Source organism: Caloenas nicobarica, chromosome 16 (assembly GCF_036013445.1).
Source record: "Caloenas nicobarica isolate bCalNic1 chromosome 16, bCalNic1.hap1, whole genome shotgun sequence".
Taxonomy (NCBI): Eukaryota; Metazoa; Chordata; class Aves; order Columbiformes; family Columbidae; genus Caloenas; species Caloenas nicobarica.
Genome location: NC_088260.1, coordinates 9,750,995 through 9,765,281, shown reverse-complemented (window position 1 = coordinate 9,765,281; position 14,287 = coordinate 9,750,995). Strand labels below are relative to the sequence as shown.

Here is a 14,287-nt window from a genome sequence, read left to right as displayed (position 1 = left end):
TTTGGTTTGTTGAAATATGTACTGATTTAAGAACTGAAGCACAGAATTTCTTGAAGCATCATTCTGGCAGTGTGGCGCCTGTGATCTTTTGGGCATAGTTTAGATACAGTAACCTATTTGGATAACTTATTTCATATTTAAAGTATACAATTAGCAACTTCCTTGTGTTAAATCTCTGAGATTAGCAGTTAGGTTTGAAGGCCCATACTGCTGTCTTCATGTTGAAAAGCACTTACTGTTTCCTGTTTATTGTTCTGCTGTGCATATATTTTCATGGATGTTTCAAATGTTATCTTTCTAAGCAATTTTGAGATCTTGCTATCTGTATTTCAGTGAAGACTGGCCAAGCAAATTGCAGCACATATACTTGAGATTAGTGCCTTAGAACGTTTCATTGTATGTTGGCACATGTTCTTTTATGTGTTGAATGACAGATGGTGATATGTGGAACAGTCTCTGGTGTTCGGTTGGTAGCACACATGCCTGAAGAAATCTGCATTCTCTGGATGCTTTCTTTTCCCGTAGCAAGACCTGCAGAATTGCTACCTGTAAATCAGCAGAGAATCCACTGAAAACACTATGTATTTCCACATTCCAGCCCTCTTTCCAGTCACCGCATGGGTTATAAAGAACAAAGAGTTGAAAATTTGAGAGTGAATGTATACAATCTGTGTGTCTTTTCGGATATATCCAAAAGGAGTATCTTAGGGTATCATCTTTGTGGATGTTGTGAGAATCTTGCTTACATCTGCTTAGAGCTCTTTTAAAAATGACAAATGTGGAAAGCTTTGCAGTATGGATTCACTGATAGCTTACCTTAATTTTCCCAATAGAAATTATTTCAAATAGGAACAATTGCTGGCACACTTCACCTCCAGTAACTAAGCTCCATAATGGTGTAATAACCAGTCTTTTTGTCAAAGACTGTTCACTGGAATATCTATAGAAATACCGAATCATGTAACTAGGCCAGTACAACAGTATTAACCTCTATAATATATTTTTTTTTAGTCTAAGCACTCATTTCTGAAGTCTGGTAAAGAGATGCTTGTAATGTAAGACTTGTGAAAAACTGGCCAACTTGGTTATGATCATTCTTTTCTTCCCCGATCTTTCTTTAAAGAAAAAAAAATTACTTAGCTTGACAGACTGGAAGTGAAATTCATCGATAGCTTTTATTGTGCCGGTATACCAAATGGCAGATCAGCTGAGTTAGATCTCCACTATCATTTTGGAGAACTCCACATCTCAGGCAAATGTTCTGTTAATAATGCCATGCTGCTAATATGCAAAGTTGTTGTTTCAAGGTGACATTTGTAATCAGCCATGAGATGCAAAAGAGATAACATCAGTTTATTCTCTTTCTAAATACAAAATAAAGTCACTTGAGTTAGCTTAATGGTTCAAGCTGGAACTTATGTTGTGAGTTTAAGTTTCTGAACTCTTAGAAGAAGTACCATTGAGGTTGAAAGACCTGGGGAAAAAAGTCTAAAGGACAAAGAAGGATGATTTTTGCTCATGAAAGAATTACTCCAAAATAACGCTTAAGTCTCTGCAGGTATTTCCATGTATTCTGTTTTTCAGTCAGTAGTGCTGTACCCTACTGTTTCACTGTGACAATAATTTGTCCTTCTTTTTAAGCTTTTACAATGTGTATTTGTGTTGCAAAAGATACACTACAAGCTCTAAGTTGCACTTCTGCCTTGTTCCTAGGGAAGAGAGGAAAGATCCCTTGTCTGCCCTAGCAAGAGAATATGGAGGATCCAAGAGAAACGCCTTGCTGAAGTGGTGCCAGAAAAAAACAGAAGGCTATCAGGTAACTGTAGAGCTGGTTAACGTAGCGTACTTGGAGCTGCAACACGTTAGAATCTGCCAATGGCATAAACCAGGCTGCTCCACACTTGACTGCATAGATTGGCACTGGTATGTACTGTACTCTCTTCTTGGAACACACGCTACAAGTCCTAACCTAACTAGCGTTAACAGCTCTTTAGTCACTTTGCTCCATGTTGATAATAGCTTTTTTCTTAAGGGGGCAGCTGACCTCCTATTGAGGCACTTTAAAACAGCCTTTTACAGATTGCACTTTTGAAATTGTAACTGAAACTTTAGCAGCCTAAGGTTTAAAGTAATGTTTCCCCAATGCAGTTAGAGAACAATTTCTCAGATTTCAGAGGCTTTTTTCTTTTTTTTGATAGGTAATTAGTATGGGTTTTTTTGATCTTTCAATGTGCTCCCATTTAGTCCCTATTTAGGGACAGTTTGTTTTGTGAAGGTTGCATTGTCTTGCATTTTGAACTTGGCTTTCTATTGCAGTTCCAGACTTCTTTTTTCAGTTAGCCCAAATGCTATCAGAAGCCAAAAAGACTAACAAGATAACTATCCACAGTTCTGATTACATTATTTTTTGAGAAGAATAGTGGCTTCAGCAAACTAAACCAGGATGTTAATAGTCTGACCATGATGTATTTGTTTGGTTAACTTGTATTGAAAGTGTTTGGAGTTCCCAACACAATCCTCAGTTTAAGAACTTTACTCTTTCCATGACTTGAGACTCACAATGCGGGAGGAAGTTGAGAGCCGCATAACAGGATGGTCACCCATCCATAGGAAAAGTCGTGTCTCAGTACAATGGACAGGCTTGTGATACAAGCCCTCCCCCTCTTCCTGTGGCATGTCTAGTATGAAACTGCTATTCCTGAGGATAAGCTGCTTTGTTGAAAGAGCCTTTCTCCTTCCTCACATTTTTAAAAAAGGCAGGATGTTATATTTCTTTATAAATCCTCTAAAACTGAATGCAAAAATATTTTCCCATATTGTCTTGAAATGAAGGATGAATTTGACAGCTTCCTTCTCTGGTTAGGAAAAGTAATAGAAAATATTCCAAAGTTTTCATTCTATAGTTGTGTGGATATGCAAGAGCATACTTTTGTTTATATAATTGCTGCTTATAATTACTTGAGTTTTATAAACACTAGTAGAAGAATAAGTTTTGAGACTTACTGTGCTTGCTTCAACAACTCTACTGTCTTTCTCTTGTGCTGCTACTGAGAAACCACAGCATATAGCATCTCTAGTACCAATGCATGCCTTCTTTTGAAAGAGTAAGATAATATCAGGAGGTTATATGTAGTTTTTGGAGAAGAATGTCTTTTGCTTTAGGGACACTCATCTTTCATTTATTTGTTGTACAGAATTTGATTATTTTCAGTATCCTCTGAAATTCAGTTCTAGTTGAACACCATGCTAGCAGAGTTGTAATGTTTTAAACATATCTAGCATTGTATTCATTTGGCATCTCAACAATGTTATCAATACCAGATAAGGATCTCTTTTTTTAATTGAAGCTTTGCTTAGATTTAATGTTACTTTAAAACTACATGGATTCAAACCTGACAAGCAGTAAGAAAGCATCAGAATAATGAACATTTCCCTTCCTCATTCAATCCTACTTAAGGTGCTCTAGCTCTCTTTCCTTGTCACTCAAATGTTGACAGGATACCTTTTCTTACCTCCATCTCCTCCTAGTGTTTTATACTTTGCCACAGTTCCCTTTTATCCCCAGCATTTCCCGTCGTTATGACTTCTACAAATACATGGTTCCACATAGCAGAATTTTTAAAGGTATCTTAAGGCTTGTTCTTTCGTGAATGCATTTTGATAAACAAGCTAATACCTAACCCTGTTAAAAAATAGTAAATTACTTTGTTATGCAGTTTTCTCTATTCAATCAAATTTAAAAGGGAATAAATGAATAGATTTATTGAAATGTAGTTGTTAAACAAATATTTTGACTGTGTTCCAAATCTAATACTTTTTAAAGAGTACCTCAATAAAAATAAGGTTAAAATAGCTAATGAAAAGAAGAGAAACTGGCTTTTTCTCTTACTATATTGTTGGGTTTACTATGCATGCTGCCTGGATGTTGTTTGCAAGCAGAATTTCTCCTTGAAGCTTAGGTTTGGAGAACAGTGATCTGCAGAAGGTCATTGTAGAACTAACAATAGGCAGGTTCTGTATTAACTTTCATCTAGAGCCTGTTCAGTCTAGACAGTATTGCGCTTGCGAAGTTGCTGAGTTTAATTATATTTGAAGCTGAACAGATCCCTAAGCCATGAAAGAGGAGAGTTGCTCTCTTAAGATAAGGGTGGGGTTTTTAAGCATTTAGATAAAGGAGGAGCAAACCACCATTAGTTTTCAGATGAACAGGCACAAAATACTTGAAATTCGGTTACGTGTTAGCTTTGCTTGGGTTCTGAAATACTGATTCAGAGTACAGTGCCAAGTGCTGCATTTTCCAGAGAGAAGAGAATCCTCCTGGCTCCTCTAAAATATGTGCAATGTCATAAAACTGTCATAAATTCCAGATATCTTCAAAGCATAAAGTAATCCCATCCAGCTGTTATGGAGCATTTACCCTAGCTGGAACACAGCTACTTTCGTTTTGAGTACACAACTAATAAAAGTCCAAAAAAGGATGTGAGCATGCATGTTTCGTGTTAAGAAGGGGACCAATAAACAGAATACACACATCCTTACCCTTTGTTATCTACAGCAATATTTCAATTTATTTTCCATTTTTGTCAGCATTATGAGATAATTCAATTCCAGAAGTCTGAAACCAAAAAAGCAATTGTCACAAGATAGCAGCAAGAACAGACTATATTTTTTTTAAGCTTTCCATGCCTCCTAATTACAGATACACTGGAAGACCTCCTTAGTGTGGCCTTGTAGTTGTTGTCCTCTAATTCATGCAATGCTATTTTTTTGGAAAGACCATCTAATTTTTACCTCCTGTACAGATCAAAGCTACATGTCTTACAAAAAATGTAAAACTTATCTACATGGCAGCAATAAACAATACAATTTTTTTAGTGGGTGAGCAGTGTTTTTGAAGATGTGTGTGTACTGAATGCACCTTGAAATCAAGCTGTGCTTTCATTTTTACCCAAGTAATATGTGTAGAATAACAAAGCCAAAGGTAAAAGATGATTCAGGTTGCTTTTTTTTTCACCTGTTCTTATATACATGTCTTTTTCAACACTAAGCTAGTTCATATTCTACTCAAGGTATTATATTGATTTTTTTTTTTTTTTTTTTAAAAGCACAAAAGAGGCCAAGACTGTGTACTTACGTAAGCCTCTGTTCGATAGCGATTCCAGGGTGTGGATGAGTTCCCTGGTGCTGGCTTCTTGATTCATCAGAGTGATCAGGCTGCCAAAACACTGTTCTCCTTGGTTCAAGCTGTGATGCATTAGCCAAAAATTGTTGAGTTAAGGAAAGACAAACTTCCTTTTTCTGTTTGGATTGGATTCTGATACAAGAGAAATGTCAACTTGTTAGACTTAATTATGAAAAAAAATAGAATAAATTATGAAACTGTCTGTATCTCTGTAAGTGCTTCAAATGTTAATGTCTGAAGCTATTATTGTTCTTTTTCTGAGAATGACTACTCCTTTTATGGGGGTTTTTTGTGCCAAAACTGAAAAATAACATGTCTTTCATAGGGAAATAAACATTAACAGTCAATATTTAAGGGGTTTGATAGTTTATATTTGCTATTTACTGCCTTTGTGGAAGCTGGGATTAAAGAGGCAGTAGTTGGGACTGCTGCTCAGTCTATTCTGGAACTACTTTTTCATTCTCGTCTACTGCCAGAAGGTCTGATAGCATCAGCTTTAATCCATGATTTGAGAATCTGTGAGTCCTGATTCAATGGAGCGTGGATAGCAGTTATTTTGTAGTTTACCTTTCTGATTTTTTTAAATGGATACTCTTGTGTGTGTGTTGTGTCTTTAAAAGCTTTTTAATAGTAGATTTCTGCCATGGGAAGGAGCCTGCCAAGGTCTGTACACTTAACCCTCAAATCTTGTTGCAATGGTTCAATATATTATAGTACAGAATCATATTAATGCATTTCCTTTCCCAGCCCACTTAGGTCATTAACTAATACATCAGAGACACAGATGCATGTTTTTATTTTCTCCATGTTCTGTCTCATTTGTGAGCCAAACTGTGTTAGGATGTGGGAACCTTTCCTCCTTGCGCAGAGCAAGGGATGGAGAAATAGCTGCTGTGCAGAATGCTCCTCTGCTGCAACTGCGATATACATAGCTCAGGGAGATTGAAGACAGCTGTGGATATGTCCACTGAAGAGAGAGTTAAAATAACTTTCTTCATAGTTTGTAACTATAAATTAGAAACCATTGTTTTCTGTAGTGTTTTGGTGTGTGTGTTCGTGGGATTTTTTAGCTGTGGAGTTTTCGGGGTGGAGGGGGAAGATAGTTGAATTACTGGGTTATAATAGTTGATATCTGTTTCTTGCTTTTTAAAAGAAGATATTTTCACTGACTACAGAACACCCTCAGTTAATTTAGGATTATTGCAAAAAGTAGTAGGAGACAATTTCAAAATTAGCACTACACTGGTTAAGAACACTTTAAAATTGTGAATTCTAGAAAAGTTTGGGAGAGACCTTTGACTGATGTTTGCAGAGCCCTGTTAAGCAGCCCAGAATGTTTCTAGTGAGGGAGATCCCTCCGCTTCTCTGGGCAACCTATTCCAGTGCTGAATTGTTTCATGGTTAAGACTTTTCTTCTTATGTCCAGACAGAATTTCCCTGGAAGGAAATTATTGCTGTTGCATCTTGTCCTGTCACCGTGTGTCCTTGTGAGGAAATTACCTCCATCTTCTCTGTAACTGCCTTTTAGGCATTGGAAGAATCTGATTACATCTCTCCAGGAGCTGCTGTAGGCTGAAGTAAACTAAATGCATTCAAACTTTCTTCGTCTGTCAAGTTCTCTAACCATCTTGGGAACTCTGCTGGACCCTTTTTTATTCTTCAATGACTATTTTGAACTGAGGGGACCAAAGCTCTATACAGTATTCCACATATAGACTGGCAAGGGCCCAGCAGGGTGTACGAATCCCCCAGTTTGCTGGCTGCACCCTCAGGGATCACAGAATCACAGAATGTTAGGGATTGGAAGGGACCTCGAAAGATCATCTAGTCCAATCTCCCTGCCAGAGCAGGAACCCCTAGGTGAGGTTACACAGGAAGGCGTCCAGGCGGGTTTTGAATGTCTCCAGAGAAGGAGAATCCACAACCTCCCTGGGCAGCCTGTTCCAGTGTTCTGTCACCCTCACTGAGAAGAAGTTTCTTCTCACATTTAAGTGGAACCTCTTGTGTTCCAGCTTGAACCCATTACCCCTTGTCTTACTGTTGGTTGTCACCGAGAAGAGCCTGGCTCCATCCTCGTGACACCCACCCTTTATATATTTATAAACATTAATGAGGTCACCCCTCAGTCTCCTCTTCTCCAAGCTAAAGAGACCCAGCTCCCTCAGCCTTTCCTCATAAGGGAGATGCTCCACTCCCTTCATCATCTTTGTGGCCCTGCGCTGGACTCTCTCCAGCAGTTCCCTGTCCTTCTTGAACTGAGGGGCCCAGAACTGGACACAATATTCCAGATGAGGTCTCACCAGGGCAGAGTAGAGGGGAAGGAGAACCTCTCTGGACCTACTAACCACCCCCCTTCTAATACACCCCAGGATGCCATTGGCCTTCTTGGCCACAAGGGCACAGTGCTGGCTCATGGTCATCCTGCTGTCCACCAGGACCCCCAGGTCCCTTTCCCCTACATGGGATGCAGCTCCAGATACAGTTTGCCTTCTTTACTGCAAGGATACCCTTCTGATTCATGTTCAAATCCAGTGCATTTACTGGTTAACCGCTATTGTATTTCAGCCTAAGCTGATGGATCATTATGTTCCTATTACATTTCAACCTCGTTTCAGGAAGAATCTTCTTACTCTTTTTGTTCGTTTGGATTGGGTTTTTTTCCTATGTGAGCGGCAAGGGAATACTTGTTTTGTGGTAACTGCTCCTGCTCTGCACTTTGCAGCTTAATAGGAGCTTGAGTCATGCTTGAAATGCTTTTGGGTTGTGGATCCACCAGGGTGTTCCCCTGCCATTTTTTTTTTCCCCTCTTTGTCATGGCTGTAGAATGGACTATAGAATTTGGTCTGATTCTGTAAAATGTTACATTCTTATGCTCTGTCTCTAGAAAAGTCTTACAAATTTTTAACTTTTTTTTTTTTTAATTATTCCTGGGTTGTTGGGGTTTTTTGTTTTGGTTTTGGTTTTTTTAATGACAGCAGCCTGTTGATTAACTCCTTTTGTTAGAATTACCTTTTTTAAAAAAAACTCTCCCAAATACTTGAGGTGACTTCGCTCCCATCCAAAGTATGGAACATCAGTAGACAAGGACTGATAAATCTCCTCCTAGTTCACCTATCTCTAGAAAGGCCTATTCTTCATTTGACAATTTATCTGAAAGTATGTCCTTCATTTGCTTTGATACTTTGTGGTCTGAAATGGCTTGAAGAAAAATTTTGCATTAGATTCCAGCAGAATTCTCTTAATAGAGCCAATTACTTAATAAAAGCAGTAACAAAGAAGGAATAATGTCAGAGATTTTAGGCTTGTGTTCTGTTTACCGTCAATTCTTTGAGAAATAAGAGCTTAATGCAAGACTGATTTCATTATACTGACCAAGCTTTTTCAAAAAACCACAAGTAGTTAAAAGCATTTGGGAAATAAAACTGTGCTGTATTTAAATGTGCCAGTTATGTGCTCAAAGCCCTACATAAAAAATTAAATTTCCAATTTAAATGACAATCTGTCCAGTTTCTAGATTTGTTTTTTATTGTCTGACCAATATTATACTTTTGCAGTCTGAGAGGTAATAATACTTCATAATGATCAGAGCAATTGGAAACAGAAACCAGTCCCTTTTAATTGTTTCCTTCCGTTGTATTTAATTCAGCTTCTCTGAATACATTAAGATTCTTGGATGATGGGTTTGTTTTCTGTTTGTCGTCTTAATAATAAAAGCTGGACCCTGCAGGAAGATTTAGAATAATGGGATATTCCAAGTTCTTTTTCAGAACCTACCAAATTTGTAGATGAACTCTTTTAAGTGGCCTTTTTTCCCAATATTTGCATTCAAAATTCAACATTCTGTGGATGCTACTAATATGTAAAGTGAAATTTTTAGTTTATACTAATAATGTTTAAGGGAAGATTACTTTCTTTTGGCTTAGCTTAATTTACCCTTTTCAGCACAACTGTTTTTCTTGCTTACATGTTGGGGCGAGGGAATACACTTAAAAAACTATGAAAAATGTCTCTAGATTTTGGAGGCGAACACTTCTCCTGGCTTTTACCTCATGTAAAGAGTTCTGTCTTCAGCCCCAGTTGTTCTGTTGGTCTGTTTTCTAGTGCCTCCAGACTGTTTTGATACCTTGCAATTTCTTTCTTCATATATTCTGGGAACAAGTCTTCCTTCATCCACACGATCAAGCCTCAGATGTGGGTTCTGAGGATCTTATACATATCACTGCAGCATCCTATTTTCCAATTTTGATGGGTGCATTCTTGCCTGCTGTCCATCCTGACTGTTTTAAAGATCATTATTCCAGCTCATTGCTTTATAAGTATTCCATTGTTTGCTTCTCATTTCTCTGTGCTCCCTCGTTTCTAATATACACTACTGTTCTCACTCTGAAGGCTGCTTCAGCACTGAGCTCTCATCTGTGCTTCAGCGATGCTGGTGTTTAGGCTCAAACTCTTAAATTTTCAAGTAAATATTGCTGTGCTTGCTATGAAATTCGTAGGGCAATGTGGGAGAGAAAAAAGACATTTTAAGCTCTGTGAGGCAAGGTACTATCAAACTTTATTTGTACAGTGACTGGCTTTAGTGGACTCCTGGTCTATGGTAAATAGAGTATATTTTGCAATAATACAAATTCAATAGGTACTTATTGAAATTATATCCAGCATTAAGTCACTAGGTTGGACACTGATGTGTTAGAAACCATTAATCAGGTTCAGCAATGCGTCAGCATTCATCCTTACTTTAATAAAGGATGCCATATCTATCCTTAAAAATTTGCTGATGCTCTTTAGTAGCTTTAACTAATAGGATTTTTTTTTTAATAGTTTGTCTCCATGCATGCGTGTATGTCTGAGCAGACCCTTGTTTAACTGAACTGCGACAATGCCAATGTACATCTCTTCTCCTCCCTTTTCCACATCACTCAGCCATCCTGGGGAAAGGGAGAGAATATTTCAGCCAAGGTGTGAAAACCAGGACAGAGTTTTCCTCCCTCTGTAGATTGCATAACAAAGCAAAAATGATCATTCACATTCATTTTTTTAAAACTAGCTTGCTACAGATGACTGTGACAAGAAAAAGCACCTTTCTCGGTCTTTATCCATCTTCTTGATCCAGATGTGATCCGAGACATTACTGGTTACAGGGTAGAGGGAAAGAGCTTTTCAAAAAGTAACTTTGTAAACAGACACAAGTAGGAATTTATTTGCTTTAACAATCTGATACTTTTTTTCTTTAAAGCCTTGTACTGTGTGTTGCATTTGTTTGCCTAACTTAAGTAACATTGGAAAAGTTTTAACCAAGCATTAATTTAAATCCAATTTCCTGTCTCTTGAGGAGAAAGGAGGGAGAGCTTCTTTCTCTTTTTTTTTTCTTTTAAATTTTCCCACCCCTGTGGCTTGAGGAAGCTGTGCAAGGAACATGTTCCCACAGACTGGGGTCTCCAACAATGCCGTTTCCGTCTGGGAGGCTCAGACCACTGCCTGGGCACCGTGAGCCCCAGCACGTACGCTTACGTCACCCGAGCTTGAACCTGCTTTTGGTGGACTTTGTGTAAAAAGTGCTAAAGCTGAGCAGGAAACGGAGATTTCCCTCACATTCTTCTAGAAATTGCCTTTAGTGTTGTTTGGGTTTTTGTTTGTTTGTTGTGTTTTTTTTCTCCTCTGTTGGAGGGGATTGCAGTTGTTTTCTATTTGTAATCCAAATAATTCATTTGACAAGAAATATAACTGCCTTCTCAGACCGTTGGGCACAGTAACACTGATTCCTGGTGGACTTTTCTGCATTAGGAAAGACGAATTTCAGTGTCTTGTCAAAGACAGGTGACGACTATTACATTGCTGTCAGGTGAAAGTTTGACTTGTGTGATTGTGTTTCTGCAGCTCTGTGTCTGGAGGTTACAGTTCCTGCTACATTAAAATTTGAAAAACTGAGTAGGGAACTTCTATTTAAGCCCAGTTAAGTGAGTTAGATATTAAAGCATATTTGTATTTCTCTATAAAGGTCTAGAAGATAAACTGCAAGTTGTTGTTACTGGTTGTTTATTAATTAAAGTTTAAACTGACTGCTATCCACTTAGCTGCTTTACTATTGTTTGACTGCCAACAGCCAAGGATACAGTCATTTAAAAGGTCACTGAGGCATCTTGTTCATCACCCTTTTGGACTGGGCTGACTCTTTTTACAATAATCCATACAGTCTCAGGAGATGCGTTTCCCAGTGCCACTGTGTTTCCCACTGGAACTAAAAGATCAAGAGCACAAGACTGCATTTTTTTATTTCAGTTCCAATCCCAAAGACGATGATTCCCTGCCACTGTCAGTGTTAAATCTGTTGGAACCTCTTTATTTCCAACTGAAACTTATTTTTTTGTTTGTGATCTTGTTCGCATACGTTTCTGCATAGAAATGGTTTGTTTAGAAGAGTAAATATTTGTCCTCATCTGTTAGAAATTTTATCTGGATATTAATGCAGCAGAAACAGAAAAGTAAAATCTTAAATTAACAGAGATACTACCAGACAGTCTGTTTAAAGGATTTGAGGCATACGTCTCTAGCTTGTTTGCTTTTCTATCTTGGTGTGTACTGTTGTAACAGTTTTATACCTTTTAACACACATATTTTGCACTTGAGGGCAGGGGAGGAGCTTGATATTACCTGGAATTAATATACAAGATAACTTTCTTATCACTAATTTTTTTGGTTGTTCTCTGCAATAGTGGGTTTTGGTTCCTTACCACAGGACTTTAATATTAGGCTGTTTGCATTCTCTGCTGGTTTCTTCAAAGGTATTAACAAAAACATGAGTATTAGTGGATTGGTAGAACCAGTACTTATTAGATTGTTTTTAATGTTGTTTATAATTTTTTTCCCTTCAAGAATATCGACATAACAAACTTCAGCAGTAGCTGGAATGATGGCTTGGCTTTCTGCGCAGTCCTCCATACTTACCTCCCAGCACATATTCCCTATCAAGAACTAAACAGCCAGGACAAGGTACGACATTAAAAATCCCATTACTGGGACTGTGAGACTATATAGCTAATATGGGTTAATAAAGAATGATGAACAAATTGGAGTTCTAAAAAACCCAGTATTACTAGGAATCATAATTGAAACACTTCAAACTGCTTTAGATGATAACAGGACATGTTCATTCCTCTTTTAAAATTACTATGGTTAAATTACAGACTCCATCTGAAGCAAAAGTAGCAGCATTACTGTGAACTTTATTAACACCATTTTATTATGTTTGAAATAGTATTTCCTTGGATTCTAACATGTTTTTATATCTTATACAGAGAAGAAACTTCACTTTGGCTTTTCAGGCAGCCGAAAGTGTTGGCATCAAATCTACTCTGGTAAGTTTTAAATGCATCCTGAATGAATTATGTCCCATTTATAAAAATCAAATTATTCTTTTTTGTACTTTTGAAAGGTTTTAATGCTTTATACTCCAAAATAGCAGTAGATGAGCTCAGCTAGAGGTTATTGCCCCTGAATCATACTTGACTGAAAAGCAGAAACGATCCTCCTTACCTCATTGCTTTGTTTAATAAACCCACTGTTGTCAACTTAAGCTTACGTATTTTTTGCATTAAATAGTGACTGAGACACAGACCTGTACTCCAGCTGCTGCAGCAAAGGCAACAGCATGATAGCCTAGAGCAGGTAAACTCTGCAGCCGTAAAAGGAAGATTCACCAAAACTGCCTCTCAATACCATAAGAAATAATAGTAAAGGCAATGGATTTGAGAATAACTTGAGTAGTTATGTGCTAAAATCTTCAAGAATTTATTCATTCTTTCCCGTCTCTGACCTACTTACAAATTATTTGGTTTTTTGTTGGTGGTGGTTGGTTGTTGGTATTTTTTTAATTCTAGGAATACAAATCAGGATATGTAATTTCTTCTTTTGCTCAGTGTAGTATGAGTCAAGATTTTAACTCTTAAGTTTAGACTTTTAATTTGTCATCATTGTAAATAATTGAAAGTTTTTTTCCAATTGTTGTTTATAGTAAGCTTTCTTGTACAAATTTTAGCTTAAAAGAATTCATTTTCAATAGTGTAGTATTTACTAGAAAAGAAAGATTTCTGAAGGTATAGAATTGGGAGTATCCCAAGCCCTTGTGATAATAATCACAAAAATTCAGCTAAACTTGTCAGGATCAGAAATTATACTGAAGTAATACTTTTGTAACCTAAATTCTAACAAAGCTGCTATAGTTAGCAACTAATAATACAACAAAGTCAGATATTTTTTTAAAATAATGCTTTCCTTGATCCTGATAGAGCCTTTACCCCCACCAGCATTGTATTTGCTGACAATGGCAGTTGGGCTTTAGTACTTTGACTTTGTCAGTGATTTGAAACATGGAAGTTTCTTACCAAGTGCTCATGTAAGAACTAGATTGTGGAAAATAACTACAGTGATTCTTACATAATTCAGCTTTAATCTAAATGGTTGCTGCCGGTCCTTTCTTTTTGTAGTGTACTTTATTACGGATACTCTAAAAAGACAAATTGAATGGAATTAAACCTTCTAAATGCAATTTGTATCCTTGTAAGGATTTAGTATCTATTTACACACCTGCATACACAATGTGTATTATGTGTATGTTTGTGGATTTTTTTTCCTTGTCCATATTGCATAGGTAGAGGATGAAAAAGGGTGTGAAATCCAGTGTATGTAAATAGTAGTGGTAAGGTAAGGGGAAGTTATTTGTTCCCTGAATAAGAAAGTGTTTGGCTACTTTCCCATGGAGAGTTTAAAAAATTACTTTCTCTTTTTTTGAGTTCTGGAGGTTCCTGGACCCAAAGCTTACAAAATAGACCCTTGCAGTAAACAAAAGCTATTAGAAACTACATCACTATGTTTTCCTTTGTACATGTGCTGAAAAGGGTAGATTAGGCTTTGTTTACCCTGCTTATTCACAGCCAATCTGGTATAGTGTTACTATGAAATACATGAGAGCCAGTCTTTCCGTTAGACACAAACTGATTGCTTTGTCTCCTGGATGTACTCAAACTGGTAGTAAACTTGCCTCTTCCTTGCCTCTTTACACAAAAACATGTAGAAAGTAATCTGAAGTTCAGTAGTCTGCTGAAATCT

At 37.3% G+C, this 14,287-nt stretch overlaps 1 protein-coding gene across 1 annotated transcript in view; it reads left to right on the top strand.

The window, feature by feature from the left end:
- The window catches only part of SPECC1L (sperm antigen with calponin homology and coiled-coil domains 1 like), a 67,732-nt gene that overhangs the window by 45,991 nt on the left and 7,454 nt on the right, over window positions 1-14,287 (top strand). Inside the window, exons 13-15 of the mRNA XM_065646188.1 lie at window positions 1,714-1,816; window positions 12,056-12,172; window positions 12,478-12,537. Coding sequence (XP_065502260.1) covers window positions 1,714-1,816; window positions 12,056-12,172; window positions 12,478-12,537 — 280 coding nt within the window. The remainder of the gene's footprint in view (window positions 1-1,713; window positions 1,817-12,055; window positions 12,173-12,477; window positions 12,538-14,287) is intronic.